At 35.9% G+C, this 13,541-nt stretch overlaps 2 protein-coding genes and 1 long non-coding RNA gene across 4 annotated transcripts in view; 1 reads left to right on the top strand and 2 right to left on the bottom strand.

Moving 5' to 3' along the window:
- LOC129278129 (centriolin-like) overlaps positions 1–2,490 on the bottom strand; it is a 68,176-nt gene extending 65,686 nt beyond the window's left edge. The window contains exon 1 of the mRNA XM_064110608.1: positions 2,464–2,490. Coding sequence (XP_063966678.1) covers positions 2,464–2,490 — 27 coding nt within the window. The remainder of the gene's footprint in view (positions 1–2,463) is intronic.
- A 1,768-nt stretch (positions 2,491–4,258) lies between these two features.
- LOC129259149 (uncharacterized) lies at positions 4,259–8,616 on the top strand. 2 transcript variants are annotated; one of them, XR_010295944.1, is made up of 5 exons: positions 4,259–4,520; positions 5,115–5,301; positions 5,960–6,077; positions 6,483–6,597; positions 8,275–8,616. It is a non-coding gene; the product is annotated as an uncharacterized LOC129259149 (long non-coding RNA). The 2 variants fall into 2 exon arrangements; XR_010295945.1 differs by lacking the exon at positions 6,483–6,597 and having other exon boundaries at positions 4,265–4,520; positions 8,275–8,554.
- Positions 8,617–9,673: 1,057 nt separating this feature from the next.
- Positions 9,674–11,032, bottom strand: LOC129278128 (uncharacterized). Its single transcript, XM_054914346.2, has 3 exons — positions 10,878–11,032; positions 9,998–10,476; positions 9,674–9,745 (listed from the first exon to the last, which is right to left on the bottom strand). The coding sequence occupies exons 1-3, from the start codon at positions 11,026–11,028 to the stop codon at positions 9,680–9,682; spliced, it is 696 nt and encodes a 231-aa protein (XP_054770321.2). The 5' UTR covers positions 11,029–11,032; the 3' UTR covers positions 9,674–9,679.
- Positions 11,033–13,541: the final 2,509 nt, after the last annotated feature.

Genomic DNA, 13,541 nt, shown 5'->3' with positions numbered 1-13,541 from the left:
TTGCCGCACCAGCTAATGTTTTTTTTTGCTACGGTCCTATACCCCGATAACAAAATCCTCGTTGGAGGAACCAAGATATTTCATTTCCAAGTGCTACAGTATCAACCCTGAATCGCCCATCAGAGTTTGGTTGAAAAGCGAATTACGGTTGTGGAGTTGTGTGTCATTAGGTTTGTGACGGACGGACGACATTTGGATCTCTAAGTCTCGCCTTCACCTCTGGTGGGCGAGACAAAAAAGGTTAACAATTGCAATCATATGGTTTATTTCGCATTCGGTGAAAGAGACACTCACTGGGATGAATAGAGCATCTTTCACCTCACACAAAGTCTTGTACCATTCCACTCATGCCTTTAATATCAGTAATAGTAGAAGTAGGAGAAGTACAGCAGTAGTAGCAGAAATACAAGTAGTAGCAATAGTACAGAGCTGCCAACATTGGCATGATAGAATCCAGAAGATTTTGCGGAGGTATGATTTTGTGAGGGAACGCGCGGCGAGACATCCCACGGATGGGAGTTTTGGGTAGCAAAACACATTAGGAAACTAGTAACTGACAGTTGTCTAAACCATCAAAACTATTGGCACAAACATAGATTTATTCAAATGCACAAGTCATTAGAGAGATTTCATGAATTGCCATTGACTAAAAATATACTTCAAGCTTCAGGCAATACAGTAGAACATAAAATGATTCATAAAAGAATGCATTCAACATGAAAATACCTTTATTATCCAGAGGGGGAAGGGGCAGCAGTAGTGGTACATGTAGATGAGCTTACCTGGCCCTGTAAAGACTTATATGTGGCCTGTTTAAAGTCTCTGAGGGCCAAGGGATTCCTGTGAAAATTGCCTTTTGTAGCAAGGCACGCACAGCCAGCGCAAGGCCACTCAAGTGTTCATTACATGCCGCCGCGCACAGAAAAATCAAGCCATAGAAGTCGTGTGTTGTGGACACCAGAAGTGGGATCGCAGCACGCGCGACCCACTAGTTAGAAATCCACTGCCAAACACAGTTCATGGTGCGAGGTTAGTATACAAATACTAACCTCGCAATAAGATAAAATGTTCGAATCCGATCTACCAAAGTGAAAGTAGGCGAAAAAATCTCCACTTTGATTCTGTTCTGTCGATAAAATTATTCCTGAAAGTCGGGGTGTAATCCACTTGTAAATCCTATCGTTGATCTACAGTTTCAGCTCGAATAAAGCGCACACAAGCTTCTGAAAAATGTCTCGCAGTGCTCGTGGACTTCCCTTCTCATAGCCTCCTGGCGCGGCGCGGCCTGCTGCATCGGGGGGCATGTGCATGGAGTGCTGCTGAAGTGTTTCCATCACACACATTGCAGAACCAGAAAAACATGGCTTGTTAGACTACCGGTAATTCACCAGTCGTTCAGTAAAATTATCTTCATTTACATTGGAAATCAATGTATGATTATACAAAAACTGGTAGAAGTTACTGGGTAAAATGAAAATGTGATAAGGAGGTTCCACGTGGGTGTAAAGGGAGTTGAACATGCTAGACTCGTAAAACAGTCGTTTGTATGAATTTTACAATTTAACAGCTAAAAATCATTACCATCAGTTTTACTAATGTACATACACAGTTGCATAAACCACCCTTTTACCACCCAGGTAAAAAAACCAGTTGAAACCAGTTGAAATTTTAACTGGTTTCAACTGGAGTCAACTGGTACCAGTTGAAACCAATTGGCACAACTGGTAAACTCCCACCATACCAGTATATTCCAGTTGAAACCCATTGTCCCAACTGGACATGCTGAAAACATACAAGTTTATTCCAGTTGAAACCAATTAACTATACTGGTATAAATTAGTACACCAGTTAATACCAGTTAAAACCAATAGGCCTTTCTGGTTTATCTACCAATAGATTCCAGTTTAAAACCCATTAGCCAAACTGGACCATTTGATGCCAGTTGGAACCCATAGAAACCCAATGGGTGTATATACCAGTTAATGCCACCTTAAACCCATAAACCATACTGGTATATCATTAAACCAATTGATACCAGTTAGAACCAACATGCATTACTGGTATACATGTACCTACCAGTTGATTCCAGTTAAAACCCATAAACCAAACTGGATCAGAGTGTTCCAGTTGGAACCCATAGACCTCCCATAACCCCACTTGAAACCCATTAACCATACTGGAATATCAAACCAATGGATACCAGTTAGAACCAATATAGGCATTACTGGCATATCTACCAGCTGATTCCAGTTAAAAGCCATAAACCATACTGGAGCAGATTATACCAGTTGGAACCCATAGACCTCCCATAACCCACTTGAAACCCATTAACCATACTGGAATTTCAAACCAATTGATACCAGTTAAATCCAGCATACATTACTGGTATACTACCAGTTGATTCCAGTTAAAAGCCACAAACCATACTGGACATATTTTACCAGTTGGAACCCATAGACCTACCATAACCCACTTGAAACCCATTACCATACTGGAATATCAAACCAATTGATACCAGTTAGAACCAATAGGCATTACCAGTATATATCTACCAGCTGATTTCAGTTAAAACCCATAAACCAAACTGGAACAGATTTTACCAGTTGGAACCCATAGGCCACCCATAACCCACTTGAAACCCATTAACCATACTGGAATATCAAACCAAATGATACCAGTTAGAACCAATAGGACTTACCAGTTGATTCTAGTAAGAACCTGTATATACATATATAATATATACATATATAATATATACATATATATATATGTATATAAGAGGCAGAGTGGTAATGCATTGTACTTATTTCCAACAGAGTTTATATATATATATGTATATATATTATATAAGAACTATGTTTTCATACCTTTGTTGTTTTATTTGTCGCTTCTCTTAAACTGTAACTGACTTTTGAAATATTTTTGTAATTGTTGATATCTGCAGTAATCATTCAAATTTCTTACCCGACAAGTCACTGGATCAATATAGCTGTAACCCACTTTACATTAATATTTATATTTTTTGTACAGATCATATTACTTCAAAGTCCTCTTATCTTTGTTTTTAATTCCTTTTGAGATAATTCTTTATGATTATCATTCATGAATGTGTTTCCTATAACTATTATTATTGTAACCATCAACACAGCGTTACTTTTCTTAAAAAAGCAAGTATTATTTCATACAATCCACTCTTTAATCTACATGTATTGTTATTTATTCAACATTGGTTAAATATATATTTATGTGAAAATGTTCATTATGTTAAAGGTATATACATTTAGCCTACTCCCAACCTTTGCCCGTTCCTGCTTTTGACATTACCTCCCCCCCCCCTGTATACTTTTCTTTTTGTATCCCCTTTCCAATATTATACATTAGTATACTTTGTTATTTTTTGTTGCTTATTTGTTTACTGAAATTTTGCTCTGTACAAATTCATGAAATTCAGCCTTTTACCACAATAAATGCCATGCATTTATCCATCCTATATATATATATATATATATATATATATATATACGTTGTTGTGATTAAAACAGCTCGATTGAGGATAAGAGGAAAAAATATCTACATAATAACTAACTTAATTATTCTTTATGTTAATTTTAATATTTCCACCTTGAAAAGTTTCATTAAAGTATGTGGTTCGATATTACCATATAACTTAAATCGAAACATGTTATTCTCAGAGAAATTTTCTAGTTTACATTTAAAAAATTGTTATCCTAGATATTTGTTGCGAGAAAAAATATTTCTTCCTATTTAATCCCTTTTTTCTAATTTAAGTTAAAGAGGACTATTTTACACTATTTTTTCAAATCATATAAAAATTAGTGTATTTTTCTTTTTTTTAACTCACTGATATTTTAAAAATATTTTTGAAGGTGAATAGAATAGCTATTTTTTTCTATTTATAACGCGCATATTTATTGCTAGTTTACAACCTTGTCATGTTAAGCAAGGCTATCTTTATCTTTCAAAGAAAAAGAAAATAAATGAAATAGAAATAAAGAACAAATATTAAGCTAATTCATTCTTAAACTTCCAAAGAAAAAAAAAAGCTCCAAAAGCAGAGGCAAAAATCGTCATTTCTAGACTGGTTGCCAACTAAAACCAAACAAGAAGAAATTTTTTATGTTAAGAAGTTCGTATACTAGTATATCTACTTTAAAACTTCTTTCTTGCTTTAGACCCCCCCCCCCCTTCATTATTCCTGACTCAGCAGATCTTCCTTCAATCAACGGGCGCGGGCGGGCCTGCGCATGCGCACTGAGTGCCACTGATCGCTATCGTCCGTATAATTATGCAAATTAACCAGCCGCCAAACGCAAACCGCCAATCTAATTTGAATTTGAAATAGCCATCTTCGCCGCGCCGTTAATTTGCACTGCACTTTTATCGAGTGCGATAAAGAAGGGTAAAGAAGGCCGTTTTAATAATAATTCAACCACTGAAATCACACGGACCAGATTTGGACAATGACTTGAAAGCTAAGACATTCGCAGTAGGCTCTACAGGTAAGTTAACAATTTTCTATGATTTTATTTTCGTAGTTTGTTAAATGGCGCGGCTCGCAGCTAGCTGCGGGGCTAGCTGTAACGTTAGAGTTCGTCAGGACATCCTGTTACTGCCCCTCAGCGCTGCCTGCCGGCCGCGACTACTCGGGCGTGGATGTGTGGCTGCCATGCCGGTGCAAGTCTGCGCACATACATCATATTGACCTTACGATTTGTGTTAAGATTTAACATGAATTTCTTTTCATTTCACAAAATCTTTCAGTTGATATTGTTCCATATATTGTTATAAGTAAGTATGCAAAATAAATCTATTTAGAAAATGAGAGAGATATGTGATCGAATGTGAAACTGATTTTCTTGGCCTTGGGAAAAATCTGAGACTCAGCCAGTTATGATTTTCAATTTCAGATTTAACATTATGATAGTGGCCAGTGCCTCGTGTCTGCGCACCAATAACTTTACACACGATTTGAGGATTTTGATGAGAATCACATGAAATGCCGAAAATCGAAATTCATTATTTTTTCCACCATTTTAAGAGTCAGATTTTTTCATGAATAGCTGTTTATCACTTTTTGACTGTGTGTATTTCAGGAGAGAGGGAGACCCAAAACCACCTGGAGTCATACTGAGCCTCGAGGAGGAGATGAAGTCAGTGAACATGACCTGGGGGGCCGCTGGGGTACCGGTAGTTTCCAGAAGAAGGCCCAGCTCAGAACCGCCAGGAGTGGAGATCCGAATACTTCGTTGCTGCCCTCCATGCGAGGAGGCTGTAAGTTAGGTAATTCAGATGTCAAGTTTTCTTTTGGGGTCTTTGTGTATCTTCTATTATGAGAATTATGGAAAAGAGATGGTGATTTCATGGTTTTAAAGATGTAAAATATGAAATTCTAGCACTTTTTTTAGGCCTAATAATTTTTTTTGAGGAGCGCGATATTTTTGTACATGACCCAAGCCTAGTTTCACCACAGATTAATTAATAGCTACACAGCTGTTGCATTTACAATTTTAATAACAATCTACAACAATTGAGCATTTTATAAAATTGAGTGTGTCTAGGAAAGCAAATTCGGAGGAGCTCGATTGAGCTACTCAAAAACATAAGGAGAGCCATTTATTGAGCTCCATGGAATTATAAACATGAAGGACTGATCTCTGCGACATCGATTTCAGAAGTATTCCCAAGACCAAGTGAACTTACTCATTTTTTAAATAAATATGATGATGTGCTGTTTATCATTATAGTTTAATCATTGATTCACAATCCCATGTATTTTTCTTAATGTGCAAATGGAATTTTACAACACTCTGTAGTAACCCTTGCTCGCCTTAGGTGTAGACATGTATTGCTATTCACTGTAATATAGACGTATTTGTTATTCACTGTTCACCGTACATGATTATTTTTCTCTCCATTGTTTTAAAAAAAAATTCTTCAGATACATCGCATCTACCAGCAAAGAATGTGTGCCAGTACAGGAAAGGAATGTACCTGTCGCACATGAACTCTTCAGAGGCAGTGAGGACAACAAGATCTGCAAGCAAGTGATCCTTTTTGTAAGAAAATTTCCAATTTGTACATTTCACAATTAATTTTTTTTTAAGCCTTTGTACACATTTAGAGTATCAAGGCTTACAAAATGTAAAAATTAAATGTTTGCCCAAAAATCATTATGGGAAAGGTGGATTTCCGAGGAAAAATCAAATCTATCTTTGTTTACACAGTTGTACGAGGAGGCTTGTCTAGGCTCCGTGATGAAAATACAATGTAAAAATTGATTCACAATCCCATGTATTTTTCTTCATGTGCAAATGGAATTTTACAACACTCTGTAGTAACCCTTGCCCGCCTTAGGTGTAGACATGTATTGCTATTCACTGTAATATAGACGTATTTGTTATTCGCTGTTGTTCACTGTACTGATTATTTTTCTCTCCATTGTTTTTGAAAAAATTCTTCAGATACATCGCATCTACCAGCAAAGAATGTGTGCCAGTACATGAAAGGAATGTACCTGTCGCACATGAACTCTTCAGAGGCAGTGAGGACAAGATCTGCAAGCAAGTGATCCTTTTTGTAAGAAAATTTCCAATTTGTACATTTTACAATTAATTTTTTTTAAAGCCTTTGTACACATTTAGAGTATCAAGGCTTACAAAATGTAAAAATGTAATGTTTGCCCAAAAATCATTATGGGGAAAGGTGGATTTCCGAGGGAAATCTATCTTTGTTTACACAGTTGTATGAGCAACCTTATAGGAGGCTTGTCTAGGCTCCGTGATGAAAATACAATGTAAAAATGATAAAATTATCTTCATGGAGTCCTTTAGGCTAGCCAGTGACATGCCCATCAATTTTAATTCATGCTTTTGCATAACCAAATGGCGTGAATTTAAAACTGGAAGTATAATTTCAGATTGACCTCCGAAATGAAACGTGCACAATTAGTCTGAACTAAAATAACATTTCCTGAATTTTTCTTAAATCTGGAGGCTGAGGTATTTTTGTATCTTTGAAATTAAATTGGTTCTCGTTGTTTTTACCTCTGACTTACCAGTATGTGTAGGGGTACCGTAGAAGTAGAATTAAAGGGATGGTCCAGGCTGGAAACATATCTCAATAAATAGAGTAAAATTCACAGAGCAAAATGCTGAAAACTTGATCAAATTGGATAACTAATTAAGGTTTTGAATTTTAAAGATTTGCATTATTCCGGTGAAATAGTTCTAGGCATGTCTTTATGAATATTCATTAGGTTGACTGATGATGTCATATCCCAATTGCCCTTTTGTATTTTATTATATGAGATTAGGTTTATTAAGATATTTTTAACCAAGAACTATTGACAATTGGATTGACAACTGATTAGGTGCATTAGTTATTGACGCAACTTATTTCATTACAATGGAGACGCATCATTTACACATGTATGAAAAAATCAAACATTTATGATTTCATCTAGTAACATAAAAAAAGGAAAGTGGAGATGTGACATCAGCCCACCTAATGAATATTCATGACGAAGTGCATACAACTGTTTTCACAAAATATTGATAAACTTTAAAATTCAATAACTTCTTGTTATCCTATTTTGATGAAATTTTCATCATTTTGCTCTGTGAATTTTACTCAAGTATTATTTAGATGTAAATATTTTCGGCCCGGACCATCCCTTTAATCCTCGGATAAAATTTTGAATTTCAATTTTTTTTTGCTTTGTCTTGCGTTTTTAAACATGCTCTGGGAACTGCTTTTTGAAAGTTGTCAGCATTAACAAGTTGTCTTTTTCCGACAGTTACCATAGTAACAGTCAGAGGCCAGTGCTTCTCAGCCAATCAAAAGCAATGATTTCACTGAAATAGTCGGCACTGACAATCATGAAATACCCATCAGATGTTAGCAGATAATGTGCAACATAGACTCCTAGATACATATATGCAAACATACATAGTCTATGTCTTTATTATTAAAATAAATGTATAGGTATAAGGTCGAGGCAATTTCATCTCTGCGATGTCAATTTCAGAAGTATTCCCAAGACCATGTGAACTTACTATACATGTTGTAATAAAAATGATGATGTGCTGTCTATCATTTATAATTGAATCATTGAAATATGGAACTTAGAGAAGTTTCACTATCCCATGTATTTTCTTTATGTGCAGATATAATTTTACACCCCTGAAATTTTGTATTACGGTATTCACTGTACTTATTATTTTTAATTCCATTGTTTTTTTTTCTAATCTTCAGATACATCGCATCTACCAGCAAAGATCAAGTGCCACTACAGGAAAGGAAGGTACCTGTCTCACGTTTCCTCTTCAGAGCCAGTGAGGGCCCCAAGATCTCAATAAATAATAATTAAAAAAAGACTCCTTTATCATTCCTTTAAAAATAGTACATATTGAAGGTAAATGCTTAGATGCATTATATTCAAATTTTGTCTCCAAGCTAGCTTGTAAAAATTGGATTGACTACATATTTACTGTGTAAGTTAATGATCTTTGTTGACACATAATACAAGAATTATACACAGTATGTTACAGTTTGTAACATAATTTTCTTTCATTAAATTCCCAGTTTTAATACCATATAGATGTTTTTTGTGACTTGTCATTCTCTGATGTTTTTTGGTACAGATTTCAAGAGACTGAGGGATTGATTTACCAGAGCAAGTTTACAGTCCAATCCTGTTATATAATATTGTGCATGTGGAAATTAACAAGGTTTCAATACAATGCTACAAATTTACCTTGATTCATTTCATCAGTCCTATGTGCAAGGATAATTATTTCACTTGTCCATGCACATTGTTATAACAGGAGTGGACATTCAATGTAAAGATAATTGAAGATAATTAATTGAAATAAGTTAATAACCGCCTGAGAGGGGGGGGGGGGGTGTTGGCACCAATATTCTAATGTGTGTGTGGCAAGGAAAACGAAGGAGTGATTATACGAGAAGAGTGAAAGATCAGGAATGTACATATCCACATGATTCATTTTTGTTTATGCTATACATTGCAGGGTGTTTCTAACTGGTACCACTTGACAATTTGTGTTTCCAACTGGTCCTAACTGGTGCTTCCAACTTGTTCTAACTGGCACCAGTTGACAACTGGTGTTTCCAACTGGTTTTAACTGGCACCAGTTGACAACTCATGTTGCCAACTGGTCCTAACTGGCACCAGTTGACAATTGGTGTTTCCAACTGGTTTTAACTGGCACCAGTTGACAACTCATGTTTCCAACTGGTCCTAACTGGCACCAGTTGACAATTTGTGTTTCCAACTGGTTTTAACTGGCACCAGTTGACAACTCATGTTTCCAACTGGTCCTAACTGGCACCAGTTTACAATTGGTGTTTCCAACTGGTTTTAACTGGCACCAGTTGACAACTCGTGTTTCTAACTGGTCCTAACTGGTACCAGTTTCCAACTGGTACCAGTTAGGACCAGTTGCCAACTGGTATTTCCAACTGGTACCAGTTACAATTTGTCAACTGGATTCCAGTTGATTCCATTATTGGAATCAACTGGATTCCAGTTGATTCCAGTATTCCAATTTCCATATTGAATCCAGTTCGCTAACTGGAATCAACTGGTACCAGTACCAGTTGGATGAACTGGTACTTAACTGGTTTTTTTACCTGGGCATCATACCTTTAAAGTAAATCTCTTCAGGTTGTCGAGTTGCTTGTGAAGTTTGTCGATCTCATCCTCCTGTCGGTTAAAAAAAAAGATAAATTGACAACGAACACTTTGAATGATATTTCAAATGTACATGATCATCTAATGTGTTTAGAAACATACTGAATGTACATGTAGTTCAATTATCACCCTCATCATCATTTTTATAACATATCACAGACACATGTGAAAAGTGGGACCTTACAGGTGAGATTTTTCAAAGTCAAATCAATGTTAGCCTATGCCTTTAATCTGCAAACAATTAGTCATGAATGTGTGCCTTACTAAATCATGGTGCTCTGGAACATTGCAAAATAATCCTTCCACTTGTCCTTCAACGTGTCTCAACTTGCCCCTTCTGCCCTTATACAAGGTACTGCCTAGCATTCTCCCTGGATGTTCCCCTTGAGAAGCATGACCATGCTGCACTTGTGGTTGAAATATTGTTTGTTCACCAGCAACACCTTCCATGTGTATAGTATTACTTTGAGATGATACACCAGACAGTGTGGCTGGTACTATGGTAGGCTGTACTGGAGCACTGCCTTGCATATGTGGTTGCATGGTTGGCACCTGACTTTGGTCCAAAGGTGCAAATGAAACGGACGGTTGAAATATGGGTCCTGGGGTACCCTGAATCTGTGTTGGTGGCAGTATAGACTGTTGATGAGTGTAAGGCAGAGGCTGGGGCATGTAATTCATGTTTGTTGTTGGTGGTAGCTGTAAATTACTTTGAGGCATAACATTTGAGTTTCCATGGTAACCTGAGGAAGAAAAAGGTCAAGAGTTCTTCACAGTTGTACATCAAGTTAAAGACCAATTTGATGCATTTCAAACATGATTTATGTTTCCTCTTTGTTCCAACTATGCATAAGATTTTTAATAAACTTTTCTGCATGGTAAACATGATTTGCATGTTAAACAATAAATAAAACAGACATTTCCATACATGTACATGTTCACTACACATGTAGCATGATTCTGCAAATACATCACTGGTAAATGTAAGTCATTCCTACACAGTAAAGTCACAGGCATATTACAAATGATCAAATAAAGAGTGGAATTAACTCTAAAAAACTAGAGAAATTTGATTATGAAATAATGCATCATATACTGTATTAACATTTTTGTCTGAGAGCCAGTTGATAAGAACTGAATATACCTGTATTACTGAATGCAGGATCTACTGAGTTAATGAGAGGTAACGATGCATCCCTTGTGGGTCCTCTGTTTTTCAAGTGGTGTTGCTGCCCATACAAGGCTTGTCTCAAACCAGCTATCTCTCCTAATAAATTCTCCAGATCAGTCGCCATCTGGGGAGCTAGAAAATAAGTACCAACAAATATGTAAAATTAATCACATCTTCTTTCTTTGGAATAATTCACAAATAGATTTATTCATATATCTGATGATTTTTGCTATATTAAACCCCCCAAACTTCTGTTTTCCACAATCTTTTCTTTCTAAATTTCCAAAACAGGTAAAACGGTTAACAAAAATAAGAAAATTGTGGCATAAGAGTAATTTCTCATCTCATCACACCCAACAGATAAACCTCTTCAAAGATATGTGTGGAGCATTGTGGCCCAGTGCATTAGTCTCCGGACTTTGAAACAGAGGGTCGTGGGTTCGAATCCCAGCCATGGCGTAATTTCCTTCGGCAAGAAATTTATCCACATTGTGCTGCACTTGACCCAGGTGAGGTGAATGGGTACTCGGCAGGATTTTTCCTTGAAAGCTTTAGCGCCTATCAATATGGCGGCTCAGCTATAGCCGGGGTAATAATATGATACCAAGTATCAAAGCGCAGTTGAGTAAGTTCAATTTTATTTTCTCAACAATATAAAAAACAATATACAATATATACAAGAATGAAAATTACATCAGAGAAAAACGGAAACTACTGAAAAGTTCATAAGAACTTGTGAGTTGTAGCTCCCAGTAAAACAAGGTAAAATACATATGAAAATCAAATGAAAAATATACACACAGCATCAGCAATCACCAGCATACATACAAGGGGGATGGGGACAATCGGGGTAAGTGTAGAATTAGGCAGAAAAAAAAAATTATTTTGAATATTCACTTATATACACGTTTTTTAATTTGGCTTTAAATGAAGTTAATGTAGTTGAACACTTAATATTATCAGAAAGATTGTTCCATATACGAGGGCCACGATGCCTTAATGAATTAAGTAGAATTTGGGATTTAACTTGGGGATAATGAAATTTATTGCTTGACCGAGTATTATGAGAATGAACTGAACAATTTATGAGAAACATTTGGGAGATGTTAGAAGGGATTATGTTACTAACTGTTCGGAACATCACAGATGCAATCTGAAATTTATGAATGTCATATATATTTAAAGTTTTAAGACAGAAAAATAAAGGTCGTGAATGAGATTTCAAAGGTGGATTTGAACATATTCTTAGAATTTTCTTTTGCAATTTATGAAAGGGTTCCAATTTTGTTGTTCCAGTATTTGCCCAAACAATATTGCAATATTGGAGATACATGTAACGTAAGGTAAGACTATTATAAATCATAAACAACTCTTTCTGTGGCAAGAAGCTGCTAAGCTTAAAAAGAATACCAGCATTTTTTGCAATTTTATTAGATATAATAGAACAATGTTGTTATAGGATAATGAATCATCTAGAGTAATTCCAAGAAATTTAGTGGTTTTCGAAATACTCAAAGGGATTCCATTCATGAATATATTAACATCTGAAAGACAATGTTTTATATGATCTTTACTAAAATACATAAAGGTTGTCTTATCATAGTTTATTACTAATTCATTGGCTTGGAACCAATTCGTAATCTTAATTAATTCTTCATTTGTATTTTTCACAAGAATATCAAAATCAAAATTGGAAGCAATTAAGTTTGTGTCATCTGCAAAGAGGACAAAGTGAAGAAAATCAGTAACATTGCATGAATAATTAATATATATCAAAATTAAGAGAGGGCCCAGTGTGGAGCCCTGTGGGGACTCCAAACTGGACCCTCTCATGACGAGAGACAGCATTATTATAAATGTATACAGTATAATTGAAACGATCAGATAAATAATCCTTAAACCACTTAAACGCAACACCACGTATACATGTACCAAAATGATAAAGTTTAGAAAGTAAAATATAGTATATGCTCATAGTAACTGTGCTATATAAATGGACATATGATATAATAATAATAATATGATTCACATAGCTCAGTTATATATACTCTACTGTGCTTTATACTTGGTATCATATTATTACCCCAGCTGATGCTGAGCTGCCGTATAGGAACTAAAGCATTCAAGGAATGAATCCCAGCAGGTAGACATTCACCTCACCTGGGTCAAAAGCAGCAGAATGTGATAAATTTCTTGAAGGAAAACACAGCATGGCTGGGATTTGAACCCACATCCCTCTGATTGAACGACAATAGTTGTAACCACAAGACCACAACACCCCCATAAACCAGATTAAACATCAGGGGGCCATTTCATAAAGCCAATCGCAAGTTAAGAGCGACTTTAATGAACGACTGGTGAACCTTTCTTACACTGTTAACCATCGCCAATGACTATACCATTTACTGGTGATCCTTTCTTGTGGTAAATGGTATAGTAATTGGCGATGGTTAACAGTGTAAGAAAGGTTCACCAGTCATTCTTAAAGTAGCTTTTATACTTACGAACAGCTTTATGAAACACCCATCAGGGATTAGTTCTGCTCTACATGTATGTCTGAATTAGTTCATCTGTTTATTTTCAACATGATAAATGCTCTAAACAGTTGTAACAATCTAACAAGTGGAGCGCCTCTGG

Source organism: Lytechinus pictus, chromosome 15 (assembly GCF_037042905.1).
Source record: "Lytechinus pictus isolate F3 Inbred chromosome 15, Lp3.0, whole genome shotgun sequence".
Lineage (NCBI taxonomy): Eukaryota > Metazoa > Echinodermata > Echinoidea > Temnopleuroida > Toxopneustidae > Lytechinus > Lytechinus pictus.
The sequence above is the reverse complement of the archived record's forward strand: the minus strand, read 5'-3'. Positions and strand labels throughout refer to the sequence as shown.

What these genes read in the sequence shown, in the direction of transcription:
- LOC129278128 (XM_054914346.2), bottom strand. Translation starts at nt 11,028, where the DNA reads ATGGCGACTGATCTGGAGAATTTATTAGGAGAGATAGCTGGTTTGAGA. An exon ending in TCCTGCATTCAGTAATACAG is followed by an intron (nt 10,477 to 10,877) that starts GTATATTCAGTT and finishes TTTCTTCCTCAG; the next exon opens with GTTACCATGGAAACTCAAAT. An exon ending in TTCCAGAGCACCATGATTTA is followed by an intron (nt 9,746 to 9,997) that starts GTAAGGCACACA and finishes TTTAACCGACAG; the next exon opens with GAGGATGAGATCGACAAACT.